A 25,694-nucleotide genomic window follows, 5' to 3' on the forward strand; every position below is an offset into this window, starting at 1 on the left:
TTGAATGAACCGTAAATCTAAGCCCCTTCGGTTTTGAAGCACTACTTCCGCTAGGGAAGTGAGGGACTTCTGTAAGTGAGAGATAGAGTTTGATAGCCTCTGAATGTCTTCGTCTATGGCCATACCAAAATCGTTGTAGGATTGTTTTTGATTAACCAAAGAGGCCACCCCCGTTCCTAGGCCTCCAAGACCCAGGAGAAGACTGAGTGTAATTGTCGTGAAGGGCTCCCGTTTGGTTCTGCGGGTAAGGGAGGAGGGTTGTTGGTTCCAGTGGTCCAGAAAGTCAGAATCAGAATAGTAGGTTATAATCGGGACCAGTCGGACAAGGACACAAGAATCATTGGTTTGTTGTAAAACGGAACTATGAACACATTGAGTGAGCCCAGCCTTAGAGCAAGCCCACCACTAGCTACTCTGGAGGTTGAGTTCTGAGGATTGCGGTTCAAAGCCAGGAAAGTCCATGAGACTCTTATTTCCAATTTACCACCAGAAAACCAGAAATGGTGCCATGGCTCAAGTGGTAGAGCGCTACAACCTTGAACTGACAGAGCTCCAAGACAGAGCCCAGAGCTCAGAATTCAAGCCCCCTGTCCAACAAAAACAATCACAACAAAAAGAGTTAACTGAGGACCCAGAGCCAGAGAATTACGAGGTTAGAGGAAGAAGTGAGATGATTCTTGCCTATTTTCAGGGAAGGGCCACTTTTCATAAACATGCAACTTGGATATTTATTGGGATTGAGCGATTCTGCTCTCCCAACCTTCATTTCTTGAATCTTGAATCCTAGCGTGCTGGCATTAGGATGTAGGGATTTGGAAAGTGATCATCTCGGGAAGGTTGGAAGCCTGTCCTTATATGAAGAGACAGGAGCATTTGTTCTTTCTGCTCTTTGTCTAGATCAAAAGATAGTCTGTGTACACACCGGGCAGAATATACTCACCAGGCATAATAGACTGCCTTGACATTGGATTTTCAGAATTGTGAGTAATATGTGTGTTTTTTAAGCTAGCCAAAATGTAGAATTCTGTTATAACATCCCTAAGTGGAAAAGATAGGTATTAACCAAAAGCACTTCAGTGAAAATGAAGACAGATATTAACTATAGGATTAGGCACAGCATTCTGGGACACAATATATTAAAGATGAAGGTGGTAAAAGTGAGAGCCAAAGAGCTGACTATAGAAAACCTAAATACTTATGCATAGAAGTGGAGCCCCATGAAGATAGGTTGCTTAATTTGCATTTTGGGTCAGGGTCTAGCTAAAACATTGTATGTTATCCTTTGATTCAACCTCCTCTGCCCCCCCCAAAAAAAACCAGGCACCAGTCCATGAGTTCCAAATCAGAGTTGTGCACTGTCCCTATCCCCGCATATTTTTTGTTCAAAACTAGTAGCCTAGTTTCCTACTTCTTCTTTTTTAAAGCCATATTTAATATTATTGTTAAAGTCATAAATTCTCTCTTCTATACTTCAAATACATGTATGCAATTATAGTTATGACCATTACAATTATACTACACTTTATAATATATGCTTTAGTATATTTATGTTTCTTGAAGAGTCTCTTCTAATAAACCATTAATAGTTGTTTGCAGCATTAATATATTTCTTTACTTTTGTTATATTGCTTTGATTCCTTCCTAATTCTGTTGGTAACTAGTCTGAGCTCCACATTCTAGGTAAGAAGTCCTAGCTCAAAAAAAAAATCAAATAACACTGTCAACTACTAATAGACAAAAATAGAATTGTATCCCCTGTGGTCCAACTTCAAAGCTTGTCCTTAGCTACTTTGCTGCTTTGTCTCACTGCTGCATTAACATTCAAAGATCATAACATAAAGACTGAGATTCTGTTTGCTCTTTTATGCCACATTCTACACTGATTCAGGCAGTTTCTCCTGACCCTGTTGAAGAAGGGACAGGCTGTTTCCCAGGAGCACAATGAACACCAGGACACATCTAAGGGGGTGCAAGGGAAATTGAGAAACTTGATTATAAACCTCTTTCAGAACAAAACCACAACATCTTTCATCAAAGCCTGGCAATCACTGTATCGTTTCTGGGAGGCTCGATTGGTAAATATGGGCTATCCCACTAGGCCTTTAACACTGACTTAGAAATGAATCCAAGAAGTCGACTAGCAAGACAATCGCTGCAGTACAAACATGAATCTGTAATTCTCTTCCCCATTACCACAAAACAGTCAGTTCCTGCCCTGAATTCACTTTGAGACAATAAGTGCCTAGGAAAAACTGTAAGAGCCTTGAAAATGGGGCCAGAAGTAATAAATAGGGACTGCCAAATAAATGTTAACGGATTTCTTCTACAACTCACATCTATTGTCAGTTTATAACAATTCTGAAGGTTGAACTGGAAGCATACAATTAGTGAGCTAATTGCCAAGATTTGCCTATAATCTCAAAGTGAGTTTTCTTTTACCTGTGTATAATTAAACAGCTGACAATTATATATCCTGGTATGAGGAAATTTAAATAATAAAATAAAAGTAAACCAAATGCTTTAATATGGAATCTAATCTCTGCCATTTTTTCAACACATGCACATAGACTGTTCCAGTGGAATTCTTCTCACACAGCAGGATGAAGATCATCTTCTCAGTGGCCAATCCCAGCAAGCTAGGCACAGACTTCCCTCCCTCCTGATTAACTCTTCGAGCTTATTCAGAGGAAAGACAAAGGCCCTGCATGTAGATAGGAGTTGTTTTGTTGCTTGGCCTTTAGGGGTATGTTATTTTTCTTAGAGAGATTATCTCAACTTTACATAGTCAAAAACTAAAAACAAATCCTAAAACAAATTTTTGAGGCAGCTTAAACTACAAAAGGCTGAGATATATTTTTAATTCATTCATAATTAGTTTACAGATTGGGCCACACGGAGGCTCCCCAAATCAGCCAGCCACTTGGGAATAAAGAGTACTGCAATTATCAGGAGGAAGCCAAATGTTACCTTTGGTTCTAAATAAAATTTTCTCTTTTAAAAAGATATCTCTTAGCAAAAGATGTTCTTTTTGTTTGTTTGTTTAAATAGGATTACATCGCAAATAAGACTAGAGGCTAGAAAGCAAAGAACTTATCAGTTTTATTACTTGCCAAATATAAATTAGTTCATTGTTCTTCACTCCTGCCTGAATATCTCTTTCTCTGTTGCATATCGGGCCAATGGGCTATGGCAGGTTCATTCCTGCCTGGAGTCCTTCGTAATCAGGATGCTGTCACAAACATTTCCTGCCCACTCTTTCCTACATCTTCTGGAAGTTCTTGTGCTCAGGCAACAAGATTTTAGCTAGAATTGCCCCCAGTAACTAGCTCCAAATTGCTTCTATTTAATATCACTGTCAAATCTCTGTAGGCTTGTGAGGACTTCCTCCAGGTACAATGAAAATACAAATTTCACTTTGTAATAACTACAGGATACAGAAATTGTATTAGCTCCATTAGATGGAGTGATAGAACTATTCAGAAAGGTTAGCTGGATATAGCAAATGTCACCATTAGACTAAGATAAAAAATCACTTTGTTAACGTAGAGTGTTTCCTCATTGGCTATACCCTATATTAAGGTGCCATTTGTAAACAGTTTATTATTATTTATTGATATGTGCAACACTTTATAGCAGGCTAGATAGAAACTTAAATTCATGTATTAAAGATGCACATACATGGTTTAATACGATTTATGTCTTATAATATGCTTTAAAACAGCTTCCCATAGTCTCATCTGTTAAGCATTTATTACTAATGCATTTTATAACATAGTTTATAATACATTATTTGAGCAAGTAGGTGCACTTAGTGATTATTTCATAAATAAGAATGAAGCACTTATAAATGGCACCTTAATTTAAAGTGTTACCTTCACATTACTAGATACTGTTCACCATTAATCTCATTTTGGGATTATTCTTCAAATGCACCACTTAATAAAATAGACACTAAGTTCTATTTTCCCTTCATCTGATTAAAAGTTTATTGAGTCATTTTCTCCATCTGCTTTCAGATGTTGGTAACTTGGATGCTTTAAATGCAATTTCTGATGAAACCAAACATTTATTTCAACACTAGTTCTGAAATATGTTAAGGATAAAAAATCAAAACCACTTACCATGGACAAAGCCTGTTGCTTTGATTCTTTGTGAAACTCAATTTTTTGACTAGAAAGTACAATCCAGGAAGTAGACCAATTTTTCCTTAGAAAAAGAAAATGGAAAAAACAATGTCATCAGTATAAAGAGATATTTATAAATACAATCTAACAGCATTTAGAATGAATGTGGGTGGAATTCTCTGTATAATAATCTGTTACAGAACTTAAATAATAATTCAGGTTTTCTTTAATTTTGAAATTTGTGCTATTTAGCTAAAACTATCTCAATGTGTATATCTTACTTAAGTATTTTCAACTATTAAGCAATATTTTGTTTATCCATGTACCTCTCTCTACAAAATATCTCTAGTAAAATAAAAGTAGCCAAGTAAAACTAGAAACAATAACCCCTTCCTTCATTGTTTCTTCTACTCTCAGTTTAGTATATTTTATAGACTGGGAAACTAGCCATCTTACATTATGGTTTATTTTAAAATATATTTTTATAATATTGAGTCTCACTAAAAATCAAAGAAATATAAAAAACACTGACAAGTTTTCCCTTCTTCCATCATCAAATTGCCAAAGACAAAAAATGGTTAATACCTTGGATAAATGAGGATGTTAGGGAATTGTCGAGGCTTAGCTGTTTCATCTTTCTTGTAGTACAATTTCACAATGTGGGTTTACTATTAAAAATTTGTGTATTTTTATCGTATATGCCCATTCTTAATGGTTGAAGTTCCCTTTTGGACATAATCTCACAACTTGCTAAGAATCAAGTTGTTAAATCTTTATTTGACTACAAAAAGATATTGTTGAAGGAAATGACACATAATGGATTATACAATGATTGGATAAAATATCCCATGCTATAGATGAATAGTGATGGAAAATTTTAATGCAAGCCCTTATTACTTTTCCCATTTAACATAGGTAGAACTATCTTTCCCCATTTAAACTCTTACTGGTTTATTAATTCCAAATATTATCATCCCTAAATTTGCCTCCCATGAATTCTTCATAAATCACTTATAATAAAAATATTTATCTAAAAATTTATCTTTATCTATCTCATTATAAAAACTCCCAAATAATAATCTTTTTAACCTTACAGAGGTATTTTCAGAACATAGAACAGTGTCTTGGAAAATTGAGTACTAAATATATACTTAATATATATTTATATATAAATATGTTTACATGCACAATTTATATGCATATCTATTTATAGGTATATGAATATATATGTATATTGAATTAATGATTGTACTTTGGCACAGAAAAAGGCCCCCAGATATAACAAGAGTTAAATCATAGCTTTTGATTTTCCTTTGTATTTCTTCATACTTACCATCATCTGTGCATTGAGCCTGCATTGCTTCTGTATTTTGAATACGTCATTGTTGATGTAAAAAAAATGTACTATTTGGGGCTGGGAAGGTGGCTCAGTGGTAGAGTGCTTTCCTTGCATGCATGAGGCCCTGGGTTCGATTCCTCAGCACCACATAAGCAGAAAAAGCCAGAAGTGGCACTGTGGCTCAAGTGGTAGAGCACTAGCCTTGAGCTGAAGAGCTGAGGAACAGCACCCAGGCCCAGAGTTCAGGCCCCATGACTGGCAAAAAAAAAAAAAAAAGTACTATTTTTCAGGTGGTAAGAGACTTAAGGAGACTATACATAAGATTTTACCAATTCAATCATATTGTTTCACTTTTCTTTGGTTTAACATTAAAAAACTGAATTCACCTTACCAAAAATGGTAGAAATGAGGTTTACAGTAAAACCTCATTCAGGTCAATAGATAAACCACATAAAAATGTTAAAAATGACTCCAAGATTTTTGTGTAATTTAGTTCTACTTGGCTCTTCAAAGCTATGGTCTTGATTGAAAGGACAGTTTTGATTTGTAAGGTTAATATTTATAAAAAGAATGAAGATGTTCTTTCATGCCTGGTGTTTTCTTAATGATAAACTAGTGTGTTAAGGGGGGAAACAGGATAAATAGACACACAAAATATGGATTTTTTTCACAAGTACTATGTTTTTGGACCCATGTCTTCAACTGCAGAGTCAATTTTTCAAGCAAATCATGAAAAGTGTTTAATAGAAGATGTTTTCCCTGTGTCTTAGTACTTATTTCTCTTTGCAAATCCTAGCATCAATATGAATAGAAACAGTAATAGACTTCTCTGTATGCAGGTCAGCTAATATTAAAAATCCATACACAGGGAGGGGAGAAACACTAGAAGTCCTGTTAGACATTTTTTTGTCACCATCCTTCTTTTGATCATATGTGGTCAGTGAGTATGATATATCTTCACACATGACAAATCCATATTTAACCTGCCTGCTGTATTTCCGACTATATTTTCCATCTTCTGGCAGAGAGATACTATACCTTATTTGCTTCCTATCTATAGAAATTCCTGGATAAATGATTCTGATTTGAATCTGTTTCAGATGTTGATCGTTTATAGAACTTGCTGGCAAAATTTTCCCTTCCTTAAACTTGGAACTGGAACTGGTTAGAACTGAAGTTGCATGAAATTCAATTATCTCATTGTTCTGTCTGAGGGCTTTGAACTGCCATGAACTGCTCTCCCTGTTAGGTAAACCAGATAAGGAAACTAAAGAGAGTAAAAACTGAAGGTCTTAGAAGCTTAGTAACAGGAATTTTGAAATCTTATAGACAATGCTATTTTATCTTGACTTTATAAATGTCAAGCACTCTTTATTGTGTTACAAAACGAAAGTGAAGTTATTCCAAAAGTTGAATTCTATTGCTTGAAAAGAATTTCTTTTCAAATGAAAACAAGTGCTACTGACAAACTTTTGGGGAGGGCCGGGTTTACCAGGACTGGGGCTTGAACTCAGAGCTTGAGCCACTGTCCCTAGCCTTTTATTCCCCCTTAAGGCTAGTACTCTACCACTTGAGCCACAGTTCCACTTCCAGCTTTTCGGTAGTTAATTGGTGATAAAAGTCCAATGTACTTTCCCTTTCCAGCAAAGCTTCAAACTGAGAACCTTAACTTCTACGTAGCTAAGGATATAGGTGCCACCAGCATCTGGCAGCTATTGACAAACTGTTAAATGTTTCTTTTTTAAATTTTCAGCCTTTCTTGTGACGTCTTTTAAAATAATGAGTATAAATTGCTTTGCGTAAATGGTATGTTTGTCTATTTAAGGTTTAGTTTCCTATACCAAAAAAAAAAAAAAAAGAAAGAAAATGAAGGTACTAATGTTTCCATTTACTAGTATGGAAAAAGAGGCTAAGAAAATTCAGGTAACTTACATTTACACTGAAATCCAATTTTTCTGACATTAAAGCCTGTAATCTATTTATTACTTCATACTGCATTTTAAAGTATTAAATAGTACTAACTTGGTTAAGGATATCATCAGTATCAGATTTCAGCATAGATTTAGTGAAAATCCTGGTATTATAAAAACTCCTGAGTATCCTGCGACAAATCCAGCCATCTGCTGTCTCTTAGTGACAACTCTATCTGATTCTTTGTAAAAGAAATGACAAAAAACAGTATTCTCAAGCACAATACCTGAGCTTTCTCCAGAGTGCTTCCTGACTTCAACATATGTCAATAATCTGAGCTATCATGTTGCATTGTTTCCCACACTGCACAAGGTATACCACCTGGTATTTAATATGCAACACATTTTAATTGCTAAGTCAACCACAAGTATCTGCTGAAAAACTATCATGAGCCAAACACAATTCCTAGGGCTTATTATATAAAGGAAAGTAAGAGAGTCCTTAATGATTTTCTCTCTAGCTAGAGGAAAAGAGACTCTATAAGTAGAAACAAATATTCTGAATAACACTTGCAGGTGGGTGATACGCCCATACACTTCTGAGGAGAAAATTGTAGCTTCATGAGGCTATATTGCATACCTTTCCAAGGGTATGGCCATTTTCATTGCAGAACAAGTTTCCTGACCTCAAATCCCAAGCTCAACTGAAGATATGTGTTGTTTCTAGAACAGTCCTCCTTCAGTCATAGTGACTGTGTTTTGCAGAATTTTGTGACAGGAGTTAAGAGGTGGAGACAAGGAATTGTTGTGAAAGAAGTACTAATACTTTTTCTCCTTCATATAAAGCTACCTGTTATGCTAATTGTAAAGCTAACTTCTTTCTTCCACAGATAAGATCATCCATAAATGGGAGCCAATTTCACCACATTTCCCTCAACAGTCACAGGATAAAATTTTCCCATAAAGTACAGTAAAAGTTATATGTTAAATATACTTAAGGGTTTCCAAAAGACACATATCTCAGGAAATATTCAACTTCAATAACTCAGAGAATCTAGGAAAAATCAAGTAAGACCTAGGTCCCCACATAGATTACAAATGCCAATGGAAAGCAAGAGGCTAGTGATTGACGGGACAAATACCAAAAAAAAACCCAGATCCTGAGATAAAAAAATATTCAGCTGTTTATCTTATCTTAGATAAACAGAACAGGTCACATATGGGGAAATAAATATACTAACTACAATTAATGTTTAACATGTGCAATTGCTGGGACATTTTTAAACTATTGGAATACGTCACAAAATTTTCCTAAAACAAATCCCAAGTTGTGAAATTAAAAACAAAACAAAACAAAACAAAAAACAAAACAAAACAAAAAAAACCAAGAACAAAAACAACCAACACGGAGCTCAGCACAGGCATCAGCTTGATATTCTACAAGACGGACACCGGATGGCAGCACATAATAACAACAATTTTGATTGTGAATGCTGATCTGGAGAAACTGATAGAAACTGGCCTGTAAATATTCACTGCCATTATAAAGATCTGTGAGCTTTAGCTCTAGCTTTAACATATTTGTTTGTGCTCCACAGTAAAGCTTTATATCTTGTACTCAGCTTCTGTGCCTTCTGTAGGTAATAACACATTGAAAACTCAAAATGTCAGAGAAAAATATATACTAGAAAACTTCATAAATTTTACTCTCTCTCTCTCTCTTTTGCTGCTGCTTTTACCTGATTTAGGAAGTTTGTTCTCATTCTGTACCATTACAGAAGTGAAAGGGATACATTGTAATTCATTTGAGGGGTTTAACACACTTCAGTGTTCCACCTGTTCTCAGATTGATAAGTCAGAAAACTTAGTGTTTTATTTTTCCTCCTATTTTACATTTCTTAAAACTAAGCAATGCCAAAAGGCAGATCAAAGAAGTACTCAGGCTTATAAACCAAATTCTGGCCATGTGGCAAGAAAACAAAGACCAATTCAGCCTGCCTGCCTAAATAGATTGTCATCCTGACTAGAAAACATTAAAGAAAAATGGACACATGTGAAGAAAGCATCACAGTGTCAAATTCTTAAGGAAGTCCATTCTGAAAAATAATTATTCATACACACACACACACACACACACACACACACACACACACACACACACTCATACCCCTCCCCCACAACTAAAGGTCTAAGAACTTTAGGCCCCAGATGAATGCAGGTATTAGTAAACATGACCACTTCAATAGGTTCATTGGCATTTCTTTTCACACCCATCTTCTGATCGTGTTTCTACTCCTAGTACTTGCATTCCCTTCTGAAGATGAGAGGAGAATGAGCATGTATGTGAGAGTCACAAAAAACCTGATGAAACGGCATAGTCAAGTATGAGGTATTGAAATATTATAATCACATAAGCGCAATTTGTAAATTTAAGCTTTATGAGATCTTTTCACTGTGGTTTCATGGCATTTCAGAGAGGCCAGAGTTACTTACAGTTTGGGGAAAGGAATTCCCCAAATCAAAAGCTTGCTAAGGTTCATCAGAAGACGCTGTGGCATGATTTCAACGCTCATAATTAAAAATTAAAGTTGAATGCTGAATACATTCTGCTTTCAAGCCTGTCAGTATGTCACAGGGGAAATGTGTATAACCTCCTTTTGAAATAAGGCGTAATTTAGGACTTTTCATGAATGTCAAATGTAAGTAACAACTTTTCCTGCCACCTTGCCTTGTTCATATTGAAATAAACCCATTTATTCATTTAGAGAAGAGGAAATAGATGAAAGAAATAGACAAAATATAAGAAAACACAATGAAATAATACAAGATATGGATGACTTATAATAGAAAACATTACAAAACATAGCTAGAATTACAGGCATGAGCCACCAGTGCCTGACTAAGGTTGATTTTTGGTAGAAGTTAGAGATAACTTATCTTGACTAGATAAGTAAAATTTGGTAAACATACACTATGGCAAAATCGGCAGTAATTGTAAAAAAATAAACTTTTAAGAAGGAAGAATTAGAATGTATTGCTACAGGGGACTGATCTTCTAGTTGGGCACTGCTGAAATGAAATTAAATCATCTAGGGAGTAGGTTCTAAATGATGATAGCAGAGAGCCTCAAACCAAAAATTATAATCAACTCAATTCAGTACACCTGAGATTGTTAAACAGAACTAAAATTTATGTACCTTTAAATGGAAAAGACTGAAATAATGCATAATGTATCCAAATGAAATTAATATTGAAACAGATACTATTTATATAAACAAATTTTTATGGGGAAATTGCATGCAAATTGATTAAATTTGTTGTGCAAATAAGATAAATACATGGTGGTATATATGCACTGAAATCATCCAAAATTTTATTAATTTGACTACATGAAGGATTCTGTTCTATGACTGCTTCCTCTTGATACTACCTTCTTAGCAACAATGTAGTAAGGTTGGCTTATGCTGGGTTATAGGTGGGGATAATTTACACAATCATCATAGTAGGATACCATCTTGTTTTCTTGGACATCCACTCCTTGGTTGCATGATGTTAGAAGATAAGGCTGACCAGTGATGTCACTAGCTTTTTCCTATGAAGTTCTAATAAAGGTCTAAAAAGACAGAAGTAAAAGGGATGGTTTGTGAGAAAAGAAAAGGTTTTGACTGATCATCTTGGGAGAAGTGTTACTGCACCCTTACATATCTTTTTGAGTTGATAGCCTTGTGATGAAGAGAGCATCTTGCCTGAAGTAGTTAGAGTCAAAGACTCCTTCCTGTTGCTCTTTCGGAGCCTATTCCCCAAGTAAGCTTTCTACTTCAGTGGAGTTGATCCTAGTTTTAAAGTGGCCTATTATTATTATTATTATTATCATTAATCTTTAGATCCGTACAAAGTTGTTGCAATATAACAGAGCAGTTTATGAATATGAGGCAACTTGCTCAATGTCACCCCTTTCAATATTCTCCCCTACCATTTCTGACCTACCTCTTCTCTTACTTTACTTAGTTTCAGTTCTTCATGGAATTCTCCTGCCCTTCTCTGCTTCATTAAGCTATCCCTCTGTCCTGGTACCACCCAGCCCTCTTGCATGTACCCATTTCTTGGTGTTTATTTTGTTGGGCTTTGCCTTTGTCTTTCTAAGGAATTACACTCTTTTGAGGTCACCCTTGAATCTACCACATCTCAGTGAATACATTTGTAAGTACTTTCATAACACTCAAAGTATTTTCTTATTGGTTTATGGGCTAAAATAGCCTTGAATTTGATCTTGATTCCTTTAAAGAAGGGTGGCTGCCAAGCTACTTCTAAGAAGTAGTCTAAGATGATTCCAAGGCCTCTTTGCTGAATAGGACATGATATTGGTTAAAAAAAAGTAGAGTTTACTTAAAATAAGTAGTGAAATTATGGATGATCTTCCCCCATCAATTTTATTTTTAAGTAAATATAAACATAGCCATTTATAGCATCAAATGAAAGCATATTTTATTCTCTAGTTTTGGCCATAGTGTCATTCTATAAATGAACGGTGCTATACAACGCACAGGTGTGCTCTTGTGTAGATAATTAGTACGTTTATCCTACTTGGTTTAATTGTTAGTAATACACTCAAGAGTACATGGCTTGTGTTTCAATTTGAACATTTTTAATACCTTTCTAGCTTGAAGATTCCCTATACAAACCTAAACATAAATACACAATAGGATTATGACAAGAAATAAACAATTCTATAATTGAGATTATTATTTCTAAATGTACTATGAACACAATATAACCATAATTTTTCCTGATTCTCCAACTAATCTTTGACCTTCTTCTTGACAACTTTAGTTGTTGCCTGTGGCAGTTCTTGTTTCCCTCATGTATTTCTTTCATCTACTCTGAGTTCATGGTTTTATTTTACCTTTTTATTTTTCTCAAATGCCTTTTTAAAATTTGAGCTATGAACAGTTCAAATTCTTGATTTTTCAAGAAAATTCATAATAATGTATATTGTATCAGGTTTTTATATATTGTAAATGAGTCCTTAACCCCTGACATATTTATAATACTAGGAATCAAAGTCCTTTCAATTATCTATATTTTTATTCTGTGCAACAATAGGAATATAGTACATTTTTGAAAAAAATATTATAGTTAGAATAAAGAGAATCATATTGGTAGCAGAAGGGATTATTTTATTCTAGTTTGGTTCATAGGCCTTGCTTCCCAGAAAATAACAGTATAGAAGCTGAAGAAATTAGTAACTAGTATAATTATATAACATCCGGGTGAGGAACTTTTATTACCTTAGTTTCTTCCCTCCATCTGCAATCTTAGCTTTTTGAAGATAACCTTCTTTTTCAACCATCTGCAAGAAGAACGCATATATTAAAACTGTGAGAAACTCCTATTAATTTTTACTTTGAACCAACCTATGCTTTCCAAGAGTCATTGCAATGATGGAAGTTTCCAGTCACAGAATGTTATTAATAATGCACACATAGCTTATGGAAAGTGCCTGCAAGATCACAGTCATTACACGCTGTTAAATATCCAGAAGATAGATTATGAACAGGCATGTGAAGGATTTGTTAGATACACCTTTATTCACATTTTTGTTCTGTGCAATGAGATCATTTGCTTAAAAATTGATTAAAATGCTAAAACAAAGACAATGTTAATTCATTCTTTAATTTTATTGATCATCCTTGGATGAGTTCTTTCTTTACAACCTCCTTCATGTACCTGTTGAGGCCTAGAAAAGGAAGAAGTCAGTGGAACCAGGGACCTGAGTCTGTTGAATCACTGAAAAGCATTTAAAACAGAAATTTTTGCTGAGTGCCCATGGCTCACACTTGTAATCTAAACTACTTGAGACCTAAAGATTGTGGTTCAAAGCAATCTAAGCAATTTAAGCCTGGGCAGGAAAGTCTGTGATATTCTTAACTGCAATTACCCACTAGAAAATCAGAAGAGGCACTGTGACTCAAAGTGGTAGAATGCTAGCATTGAAAGAAAAAGGCTCCAGTGACAGCACCCAGGCCTTGAGTTCAAGCTCCATGATTAAAAATAAATAAATAAATAAAATAAAATAAATCATGCACTTTTATCAGGTAGCTGCTCCCTTATTGTCTTCTTTCATAATGTGTAATATTTTTCTTATTCCTATTAGTATGTATTGGTTTTCATAGCTAACACAACAGAAAGCTCCTTAACGAAGATTCAACAATGTACTATAATTCCACAGAGGTATCTGTGAACTTCCAAACAAAATAAAACCAATTTAAATTGTAATGTGGGGACACCCAGCCTAGTCTATGAAAGGTGTTTTAAATTTTTAGTGCTCTATTTCTTCTCTTCTTTATCAGCCTCAACTTTTCCTACCTAAACCTATTTAAGTGTTCTGTCATTTCACTGAGAGTGAATAGTTCACTTTCGCTCATTCATATTATATCCTAAAATTTAAAAATAAAATCATTTAAGATCCAAAGGGCATATTCCTTGAGGGCCTGGCATATGCAGGTACTGCTGACTATATTAAGCCACTTCTAGCATATCTTCATTTCACACACTCAAACATATGGAATTAAAATCCAATTAATATGTTTTATTTTTATCAGAAAATCTATTCATAGTTTATTTGTAATCACTTTTAAGCACCTCTGTCCTGTGTCTCCATTTTCACTGAAGCATTCTCACTCTGGTAATACCTATCAGATCAGATTGCTTAGTTGCTTGTGACTACACCTGTAGGTAAGGTTGGCGTGATGACTCACACCTGAATTTTTAGCCATTTGGTAGGTGGAGATGTGGAGAATCAAGGTTCAAGGCCAGCTGAGCCACAGTGTTACACACCCATCTTCCTTAACTATATGAAAAGCATAAATAGGAAGATTGTAGTTCAAGGCAGCAAGTCATAGCATTCTTGTAATCCTATCTACTCAGGAGGCTGAGATCTGAGGATCGCAGTTTGAAGGCAACCCAGGTAGGAAAGTCCATGAGACTCTTATCTCCAATAAAATATTCAGAGAAAGCCGAAGTGGTGCTGTGGCTCAAGTAGTAGAGCACTAGTCTTGAGCACAAACTGTCTCAGAAACAGTGCCCAGGCCCTAAGTTTAAGCTCCAGGACTGGCCAAAGAAAACAGAAAAAAAAAAAAGAAGAACCTATTTGAAATATAAATAAAAGGCTGAAATTATGGCTTATGTGGTAAAGGATCTTTCCATGAAGCTCAAGACCCTAATTCAAACCTTAATATTGCAATAAATGAGGAAAACCAAAATAATACTTTTTAAAAGACTCATTTTATGTTAATTTTTATATTAGTAGTTTTCAAGATATATTTAATAAATCTACTTTACTGGAAAGAATGATAAAAATCTATTGAGAATCATTTTTGATGTTCATTGCAAAATATTTTCACATGTATACTTGTCCAGAAAATGTCTTTTACATAATTGTCTTTTCAAAATGACTACAACAGCCTAAAATGAAGCTTTTTCATATAAGTTTTAGAATTGTGGTTGTCAATGGTGTAACTTTTTTTATTTGGACACACATACTCATCTTCTTTGCCAGCTTCTTAGTTGATGTATGTTGGTCTTATTATGCTTGTGCCAAGGACTATTCTCTACCCTCTGAAAACCATATAATTAAGTTCAGTGTTTAAATCTGGGCATCACTGGTTTCTATAAATATTTCGAAAAAAATATGTTTTCAGTAGCAATTAGCACCACAAAGGAGGTCCTTCTAAAAATGTTTATTGAGAAATTTTGTTAAGTAACTGTAGCCCGAATTTATTGTTTTATTTAAACTTTCTTCTTATGAAAACAAAATGCTTACCAAAAACCCTAGATTTAACTTCTAGAAAGCTATAAAACCGCTCATCTTATTTGAAAAATTGCAATGTGCATGCACCAGTAAGTTTATTGACAGTTTTTCAAAAATAATGCATACTTTTGCATAACTGGCTGTGTCTAATGTATGTCTTTATTTTTCAGCTCGCCTCATACTCATGCTCTTCTTGTCTCAACTTCCTGAGTTGAGGGTTACAAGTGTGCATTATACCCAACTTTGATTTATATTTCTATGTCTTATAACTATGTCTTACCACAGTGCATATTCTCATTTCTGGGATCAGATATTCATCTTTTCATCAATGTCTGTTTTATATTTGATGTACACTCATTCATACTTTCAGCAAGTTTGCAATTTGTAATAGCCCTTTCTCTCCAAATGAACAATCAATATGATAATATTAATTTTATTCATAATTAAACCCCTGTATGTTTTTTTCTTATGGGGGAGTGATATAATATATTTCCAGCATCTCAGCAATTTGGGCACTCTTTTAATCTTGAAGAGAAAACTAATTAAGTTTCTTAAACTGAAATCATTGTCTTGTTCTGGCTCCAGTCTGGTAAGAAAAACTTCCTTGAGGTAAGTTTGGGTAGTTAGTAATTTACTGTCATCCTACTTTGACATATTTCTCCAAAATCCAGCACCAGAAAGTACATGTTCCAGGATGCTCACAGAACTGAAAGAAGATCAGGGTATACAGAAGATTATTATATATCTTACATATTAATACATATATAGTACTTTATTAATTTTCAAATTATATTTGTTAATTTTATGTCTGAAAATACATTGACCAGTTGAAATGGCAGTTAAGTATGTTGGTCATCAAGAGTTCAAATGGACTTGTCTTTGGTAATTTTAAAATTTAGTTTAGATTTATATTTAGTTTTAGATTTATATTTACGATTCCCCCTGTCAAATTCTATGCCACATTAAAGTTCTTAATTCTGAATTAAAATCACATTCCCTAAATGATATATTTTTAAGAAATGCCAAACAATCTTTCGACCCTAAATGTACATTACATTATGGGGCAAATTGTTGAATGTGGCTGTAAGCCCTATTTAACATTACATGGCTAAAAAAAGATCAGCAATTTGTCCAGATTGGATGCTAGACATTCTTCCATCACTGAGAATATGTTCAGCAGGGAACTGGGAAGGTGGCTCAGTGGTAGAGTGCTTGCCTTGCATCCATGAAGCCCTGGTTCAATTCCTCAGCACCACATAAGCAAAAAAGCTGGAAGTGGCACTGTGGCTCAAGTGGTAGAGTGCTATCTTTGAGCTGAAGAGCTGAGGGACAAAGCCCAGGCCTAGAGTTCAGGCCCCAAGACTGACAAAAAACAAACAAACAAAAACAAAACAAAAGAATATGCTCAAAAGTTATATCTGAGATTCAGATGAGAAAAAACAATGACATAGAAATCATCTGTTTATCAATTTACATTAGATGTGACAGACTAGGCAGAGGAGAAAAAATCATCCTTTGATTAATGGTCACAATTGCAGCAGAAGACTAGACTATCTACAGTAGACACTACTATTGTAGACACTACAATATTTCAATTTTATGTGAAGGCTTCTTGTTCTCAGATACAATTATAAGCAATAAGCTCCTATCCATTTTTGTCTATCAGAGAGTACTATTAAAATGTTTGTTTATAACTGGAAATGAACTAAGCTGAAACTTATGGTAGATTTTGATAAGAAGGTCCTGGCTTTTTAACATCAGAACCACATATGCTTTTTGCCTTGTAATTTTCATATTTTTCTGACCTATATAAGCTCTTGTTCTCTTCTATTTTTGTTCTGATTCTGTGCTTTTCAAAGACAATCAGCTTCACCTGGAATCAGCTTCTTAAATGATTTAATGTAAAAAATGGGTGATTTATATACAATATTCCCATTGTGTTATATATTTCATTGTGATAGTTAATCCTCATTGTCAACTTACTTAGAATGAGAAACACCAAAAAGGTTACCAAAACACACTTCTATGAGTCCTAGATGCCATTTTCAGAGAGGATTAGATTATGAGAGCTCTAATCTATGTTTTGATCTGTCAGCAGATACATTCAAGATTTGAATAGACTACTGGATGGGAATAGAATTATGGATTCTGGGCATAATTAGAGGCGGTTGTAAGTCAATGAGGATGTGCAATTAGGAGCTATATTTTGCCATGGCCCCATTTTGTCAATACTCTACTTCCTGTCAACCTTAAGGTGGACACTCTGCTGAATATTCCCACTACCATGTTGATGATTTTTATCAAGGGCATTGGGCCAAATGACCATAGATTGAACTCAGAAATTGTGAGTCAAAATAAATTCTCTGTTTTGTTCACAGCAACAAGCAAGATGATGCACATGCATGTATCCTCCCCACATATGCAGCCCCACACCCTTTTTATTTTTCCTTTGGGTCTCATTGATTAAGTTTTCTTCTTGGTATATACTTATTTCTAGACTGGACCTGCCTTTCACCTTATATTTTACCTACTGTTTGAGTGTAGGGGTTTGTAGTGAGAGCTCCCCTATGACCCAGCAATCCCACTTTTGGGCATTTACCCAAATGATCACAAGCAAGGCCACACTAAAGCTACCAGCACAACTATGTTTATTGCAGCATTATTTACTATAGCTAAGATATGGAACCAACCCAGATGCCCCTCCGTAGATGAATGAATCAAGAAAATGTAGTATATATACACAATGGAATTCTATGCCTCCATCAGAAAGACTGATGTTGCCCCATTTGTTAGGAAATGGAAAGACTTGGAAAAAATTATATTAAGTGAAGTAAGCCAAGCCCAAAGAAACATAGGTCCCATGGTTTTCCTTATTTGCAATATCTAGTATATGTCTGAGTCAAGCAGAAAAGGTCAGATATAGTTGATGTGAGGAAAATGAACCCTAAGACATGTATTCAAATGTTTTTTTCTTTCATGCATTTGTTTCTAACGCATTTATAAGATGATTTCTTTGTTACTTTGTATGTCCCTCCCCCGTGGTATAATTCCTGCTTCCACTGTATTCGATGTTGGTATAATTTGTGGAGGGGAAGGAGAAAAACAAGTTGTTTAACTAAAGATAGAGGTGGACCGGTTGCAACAATGAGAAGTACAAGTGTCATGTCGAAAACGAACTTTACAACTTTGGTTGGCGGGGGGCAAGGATTGGGTGGGGAGGTGAGGGGGGAAAGCTGGGAAGGGATGGGAAGGGGAAACAAAGGAGGAGGCTACAATGTTTGATAAGAAATGTACTCATTATCTTGCCCATCTAATTGTAACCCTTCTGTACAGTATTTTCACAATAAAAAATAAATTAAAAAAAATGAATCCAGAGCTGGGTGCTGGTGGCTCACAGCTGTAATCCTCACTACTCAGGAGGCTGAGATCTGAGGATCATGGTTCAAAGCCAGCCAGGGCAGGAAAGTCTGTGAGACTCTTATTTCCAATTAACCACCAGAATACTGGAAGTGGCATTGTGGTTCAAATGGTAGAGCGCTAGCCTTGAGCTGAATTGCTGAGGGATGGTACTCAGGCCCAGAGTTCAAACCCATGACCGATTAAAAAAAAAAAAAGAATAAAGAACAAGAACAAGAACAAAAATCACATTAAAATTCAAACTGACTTGTACTTTGTATAAAGTACTAGTCATTTAAATGTTAAATGCTTAATTTAACATATAGCTTAAGAAATAATTATTTTGCCTGTAGATGCTTTCTGTATTAAGTAAATACCTACTTTACAGTATAGTCATACTTTACGAAAGTAATAAAATGAACCCCAAGATAGGGACACGAGAGGTTTTATCTTTCTTGCTGTTGTTTTTAGGGTACTTATATTGTACTATATGATTTTTTTTGTTTCTTTTGTATGTTCTTCCCCCATGGATCACTTTTGACAATAGACATTGTATTTATTTTGTGGTAATTACAGATTTTACTTCTGTCCTTTCCTGCTTCCTTTAAGTGTATGTAGTGATATTAACTTTTATCATTAAATCTAGTTATTTTTCATTATTATGATAGTATAAAATGATGACATTTATCCCCTTCTTTCATTGAAAGCTCAGAGAAGCAAAGGGAAAGAGCCTGAGATATTATTATGGTAAAAAGAGTTTCCCGTAAGTCTCCTGAAAAAGTGGCAAGTCCTTCATTTAGAGATTTCAGCCAACACATTTCATGGGCCATAACCAGACAACAACGGACATTATGGATAGACAAAATGATAGGTCTATGTTGAAAATGTGGTTGAGGACAGGAAGGAAAATCTGGGAAAGTATAAGGGAAGGGGTAACTTTGTCCAAAAAGGAATGTTCTTGCTACCTGACTTATGAAACTGTAACTCTTTTGTATATCACTTTTATAACAATAAAAAATTAAAAAGGAAAAAAGTAATAAAAAAGAAAATGGGGAAAAGTAAAAAGTGACATTGTACAAAAGAGAAATGAATGTCAATTTTGAACCCCCTCTGTACAGCACCTAATAACGACAATAAAATTATAATTAAAACAAAGTAGTAAATAAAATTCTAAAGTTGGACATAATGGCTATGTGAAAAGAAGAGTAAAAATAAATCAAAGGAAAGTAATTATATTCCCTACATAATTAAGTCTAGAGAAGGACAATCAACAATTGTGAAGAATTTTTCAAACCTATTTTTGACTTCAGATGTCAGAAGCAGACATCAATTGTTTACTCACTGCCAGTTGATTATACTCTGCTGTGTATTTGTGAAGCAATGCTCTCAGGGACATTCTTTTATCTTACTTGTCTCAGTCAAGGTGAGAGAACATGTATGGCTTTGGGTTTCTTCTGAAAGCCTTGAACTGTTTGCCAAAAACTGGGTTTAGACAGAGTACACTATGTTTTGCCAAGTTCTTTTCTCTGTCACATTAAACTCCTGTGTATTTCTTTATCTTCTTTATCTTCACGTCTCTTTTTTTTACTCCTAATCCATCAAAATGTCATTTTGGGAATGCTACCATTTGATGTTTGAGAAAGTCTACAATCTTTTTCCTTGAGCTTTTCATCCCTCAACCATGGTGCTTTATTTGTTTACCATGAAGAAATCCAGGTTCTAGTTGTCAGATGTGCAAAAGAGGATACTTTTACTTATCTGAAGAGCATTTTTAGTCTTCTGGAAGTATTCTTTGTGTTTCACCTCTCCTCTTCCCTCTAACTTTTCTTTCTCCTTTCTTTGTGGCTTTGATTTAGATATGTTATTTCTTTTTTGCCCATCATTGGACTTGAGTGAGAATATACTTCTCAGTTACTGTCTGAACAAATTATTAGTGTAATTTGGTTGCATCATAATTATTTCAGTCTGAGCACCATAGAAGAAAGGATTGTGTAATGTTATGCCTTTGTTGTCATTTTGTGTGTGTGTATGTGTATGTGTGTGTGTGTGTATCTGTGTGTATACTTTTGCTCTACTTCAGACTTAACTGAATTGTAAATATAGTTCTGTGTGGGAGAAATATTTTAACTCATGTCTCTGTTTTATGGATACTGAAATTCTTTTCATCGCTTCAAGATCTTTCAGCCTCTGAGCAATGTCTCCTTCTTCATCATTCCACCTGGCTCATTCCTTGGTTGGCTGTCTTTTAGACAGTATGGCATTCTTGCAATTTTTCAGTGCTTGCAGTACTCAGTACTTTGCTTGAAAACTTCTACTCATTCCTCCAATATCAACTCAAATTCCCTTTATGAAAAGTGATTACTTAGTACCAGCGAGGTCCTTCCTTGTTCATAGTCTCTGACTTCCTTACCATCATCATACCTGTCACACATGCATGTGTGGAACAATGCCTTTCTTATTTGCTTAATACTTCTGGTCATCCATGGACTGGAAGCACCTCAAGGGAATGATAAAATTAATAGCCTTTAATCCCATACACTAGTCCTGAAACAAATATGGTCTAAAAATACTTACTTGCTTAACACACTTGAGAAAATGAAGGGAATATAAAACTTCTGGAAGGTTTCTAACAGAATGTGTCCATTATATAACTTATCAACAGCTTGACATGTAGAGAGCATACTATTTCAGCAACTCTCATTTTATCTTAACAAAATAGAATTAGAAAAGTCTGAGGAGCTTCTGGATTTTATTTTAAAGAAACCCTGGGCTCATGATACTGTATTTAAAAACCCCATAGATTCTTCTCCCATGTTATGTGATCCAAAACTTTGGCAAAGTAGCAGGGTATAAAATTAACCAATAAAAATCAATCGCTTTATTGTATGCCAACAATGAGAAGAGTGAGGCTGAAATACCTAGGAATTAATTTAACCAAAGAGGTCAAGGACATCAATAAGCTGAAAAAGGAAATTAAAGCAGATTTAAGGAAGGGGAAAAACCACTCATGTTCCTCCTGTATTGGGAGGATTAAGAGTGTGAAAATTGCAATAATACTCAAAGCTATCTAAAAGTCCAATGCAATACCCAACAAAATTCTAACCACATCCTCCAATGACGTAAAAGAAGAGATATAAAAACCTATATGGAATAATAGAAGACTTTGAAGAAAAAAACCAATCCTTAAGGAAGAACAGTGCTAGAGGAATATCAACACCAACTTCAAACTCTATTTCAAAGGCACAGTAATAAAAACAGCTTTGTACTGGCACAAGAACAGGCCTGGGGACCAATGGAATAGAATCAAAGACACAGAAATGAACTCACAGACCTATGGCCACCTAATCCTTGATAAGGGAACCAAAACCACAGGATTGAAGAAATGCAACCTTTTCTACAAATAGTACTGGCGGAATTGGCTATACATGTGTAGAAAACTGAAATTAGATCCATATATATCCCTCTGTACCAGAACCAATTCAAAATGGATCAAAGACCTCAATGTAAGGTAAGATACCCTGAAAATATTACAGGAAGGGCTAATGGAAACTCTAGGGCTCCTTGGCACAGGTCTAAACTTCCTAAGTAAAGACCCAGAAACACAACAAATCAAACACTAAATAAACGGGATTTCATCAAACTAGAGAGTTTCTGCATGACAAAGGACATAGCTAGCAAGATAAATAGAAAACTCACATAATAGGAGAAGATTTTTGCTAGTTACACATCAGACAAGGGCCTCATATCTAAAATACACTTGAAGCTCAAAAAATTAACTCCCCTAAACAAATCCCCAAAAAAACAACCACTCCATTAATAAGTGGGCTAAGGACTTAAATTTCTCTGCAGAAGAAATAAGAATGGCCAATAGACACATGAAGAAATGTTCAACCTATCTGGCCATAAAAGAAATGCAAATCAAAATCACCTCATCTCAGACTGGCTATAATTAAAACAAATAATAACTGATGCTGGAGGGGATGCAGCCAAAAGGGAGCTCTATTACATTGTTGTTGGGGGTATAAACTTATCCAGACACTCTGGAAAGTAGTATGGAGGTTCCTCAAATGATTAAACACAGAGCTCTATGATCCAGCAGTCCCACCCCTGGGCATTTACTCAAATGATCACAAACCAGGCCACACTAAAGCTACCAGCACAACTATGTTCAATGCAGCATTATCTAAAATAACCAAGAAATGAACTCAACCCAGATGTCCTGCAGTAGATGAATGGATCTAGAAAATATGGTATATAACAAAAAATAAAATACATAGGAGTTAACTTAAATAAAGAAGTGAAGGATATCTACAATGAAAACTTTAAAAACTTGAAAAAAGGAAATTAAATCAGAACTAAGGAAGTAGAAAAACCTCCCATGCTCCTGGATTGGGAGAAATAACATCATGAAAATGGCAATACTGCCAAAGGCTAGCTACAAATTCAATGTGATACCTATCAATTTTCCAACCTCATTCTTCAATTAAATAGAAGAAGCAACACAAAAATTCATATGGACCAACAAAAGACCTTGAATAGCAAAAAACAGTCCTTAGCAGAAAGAACAGTGCTGGAGGAATATCAGTAACAAATTTCTAACTATACCACAAAGCCATAGTAATAAAAAACAGACCTGAGGACCAATGGAAGAAGACCCAGAAATGAACCCACAGACCTATAGTCACCTAATTTTTGACAGGAAGCTAAAAATATAGAATGGAAGAAAATCAGCCTCTTGAATAAACGGTGCTGGCAAAATTGGTTAAACACCTGTAGAAAACTAAAGCTAGATCCTTATATATCACGCTGCACCATAATCAACTTGAAATGGATCAAAGACCTTGAAGTAAAAGCAGACACCCTGAAAACATTACAGGAAGGAATAGGAGAAACACTAGGACTCCTTGGCACAGTCTGAAATTTTCTTAATAAAGACCCAGAAACACAACAAAGCAAAGAAAGTTTGGACAAATGGCATTGCATGAGACTGCAGAGCTTCTGCATAGCAAAGGACATAGCTAGTAAGATTCATAGAAAGCCTATGGATTGGGAGAAGATCTTCACTAGCCATACAATGGACAAGGGTCTCATATCTAAAATATACTTAGAACACAAAAAATTAACTTCCCCAACAAATCCTCAAAGAAATAATTTTCTGATTAATAAGTGGGCTAAAGAATTAAAGAGAAACTTCTCTGAAGAGGAAATAAGAATGGTCAATAGACACACAAAGAAATGCTCAACTTGTCTAACCATAAAAGAAATGCAAATCAAAACAACATTGAGATTCCACCTGACTCCAGTTAGAATGTCAATAATCAAGAAATTTAACAACAGATGCTGGAAGGGATGTGGCCAAAAGGAAACCCTATTGCATTGTTGGTGGGAGTGCAAACTTGTTCAGACACTCTGGAAAGCAGTATGAGGTTCCTCAAAAGACTAGACATAGAGCTCCCCTATGACCCAGAAATCCCACTTTTGGGCATTTACCCAAACAATCACAAACAAGGCTATACTAAAGCTATTGGTACAACTATATTTATCTCAGCATTATTTACCATAGCTAAGATGGAACCAAGCCAGATGTCCCTCAGCAGATAAATGGATCAAGAAAATGTGTTATATATGAATTCTATGCCTCCATCAGAAAGAATGACACTGCCCCATTTGTTAGAAAATGGAAAGACTTGGAAAAAATTTTATTAAGTCAAGTAAGCCATGCCCAAAAAACATATGTCCCATGGTTTCCCTTATTTGCAATAACTATTTTTGTGGGTGGGGAGGAGGAGTTGGGAAGGTGGGGAGGGAAGGAATGGTAGGGGAAGAACAAAGGAGGAGGTAACAATGTTTGATAAGAAATGTACTCATTACCTTACTCATAGAACTGTATAACCCCTCTGTACAGAATTTTTATAATAAAAATGTATAAAAACTAAAATAAAGAAAATGTAGTATATATAGACAATGGAATTTTGTGCTTCCATTAGAAATTATGCACCCTATGTATCCTTGGGTGTGGCTTCTTTCCCTTAATATAATTTTTTCATGTCTCTGCATTTCCTTATGAATATTAAGGAAAAGAATCCATACCCAAGGATACATAGGGTGCATGGTTTCCTTCATTTGTAATATTTAGACTATGTCTAAAAAGACAAATTAATCCAGTGAATGTTTAAAGACAAATAATTACATTTGCACATGAATAATTAAACATCACTCTAAGCATTCACACACTGAGAACAAAGGAATATATTCTTAGGCAAGGATCACAATGGCTCATTTGCTATGTGCATATGACCATATAAAATGATGCTTATTGAAATGAACTCCAAGAAATGGAAACAAGAGTTTTTTTTATTGTACTGTTTGCACTTATTTCTTTTTCTCTCCTTTGGTTTATTCCCTTTTGTGATTGTTTTCTATTTCTGTAACTTTTGTATATAAGTTAATCTGATTAAGGGAAGGGAAGGGAAGGGGCGATCACAGAAATGGTGGGAGAAAGGATGAACCAATTCAACGATGATATTCCCTAGACACATGTTGGAAAGGAAGTTTACTACTAGAGGGGGTGTGGAAGGGGTTCAGATGCACTCATTACCTTACTTATATAACTGCAACCCCTCTGTTTATCATCTTTACAATAAAATTTAAAGACAAAGGAAAGAAAAAAGAAAGAAAGCAAGCAAGAAAGAAAGGAAGCAAACAAGGAAGGAAGGAAGGAAGAAAGCCTAGTCTGATCAGTAATGATTTCCCTAAAGTGGCTGTTCTTACTGTTTTCTCATAATGTCTTTCATTCTCAAAGCCTTCACAAGTATCAATTAATCCATTAAATAATAGCTAGCTCTAAAAAGAAGGTAGAATCCATGACTTAAAAGTTTATCAGCACAAGCCTGTTTTGCCCACAAGCTATGTATGGGAACTTCCTGAGCTCTGTCCTCAAAATCCTCCCAGCTCAGGAGGAAGCAGATGATTCTCTAAAACCTGCCACAGGCTTTGACTCCTGCAGGGTTATTCATAGACATGTCCTATACTCTTTTGATAAAAATAAAGAAGATAAAGATTTAACATGCTATAAACAGGGTTATTTCCTTGAATATTTCTTCAAGAGATAAAGG

At 35.1% G+C, this 25,694-nt stretch overlaps 1 protein-coding gene across 2 annotated transcripts in view; it reads right to left on the minus strand.

The window, feature by feature from the left end:
* Positions 1–25,694, minus strand: part of Arhgap15 (Rho GTPase activating protein 15) — a 639,204-nt gene that overhangs the window by 532,188 nt on the left and 81,322 nt on the right. For both annotated transcript variants that reach the window (XM_013030066.1, XM_013030068.1), the window contains exons 4-5: positions 12,662–12,723; positions 4,122–4,206 (exon numbers count right to left, since the gene is read on the minus strand). In XM_013030066.1, the coding sequence (XP_012885520.1) occupies positions 4,122–4,206; positions 12,662–12,723 (147 nt within the window). The remainder of the gene's footprint in view (positions 1–4,121; positions 4,207–12,661; positions 12,724–25,694) is intronic.

This window comes from Dipodomys ordii, unplaced genomic scaffold, assembly GCF_000151885.1.
Source record: "Dipodomys ordii isolate 6190 unplaced genomic scaffold, Dord_2.0 Scaffold126, whole genome shotgun sequence".
NCBI classification, from domain to species: Eukaryota; Metazoa; Chordata; class Mammalia; order Rodentia; family Heteromyidae; genus Dipodomys; species Dipodomys ordii.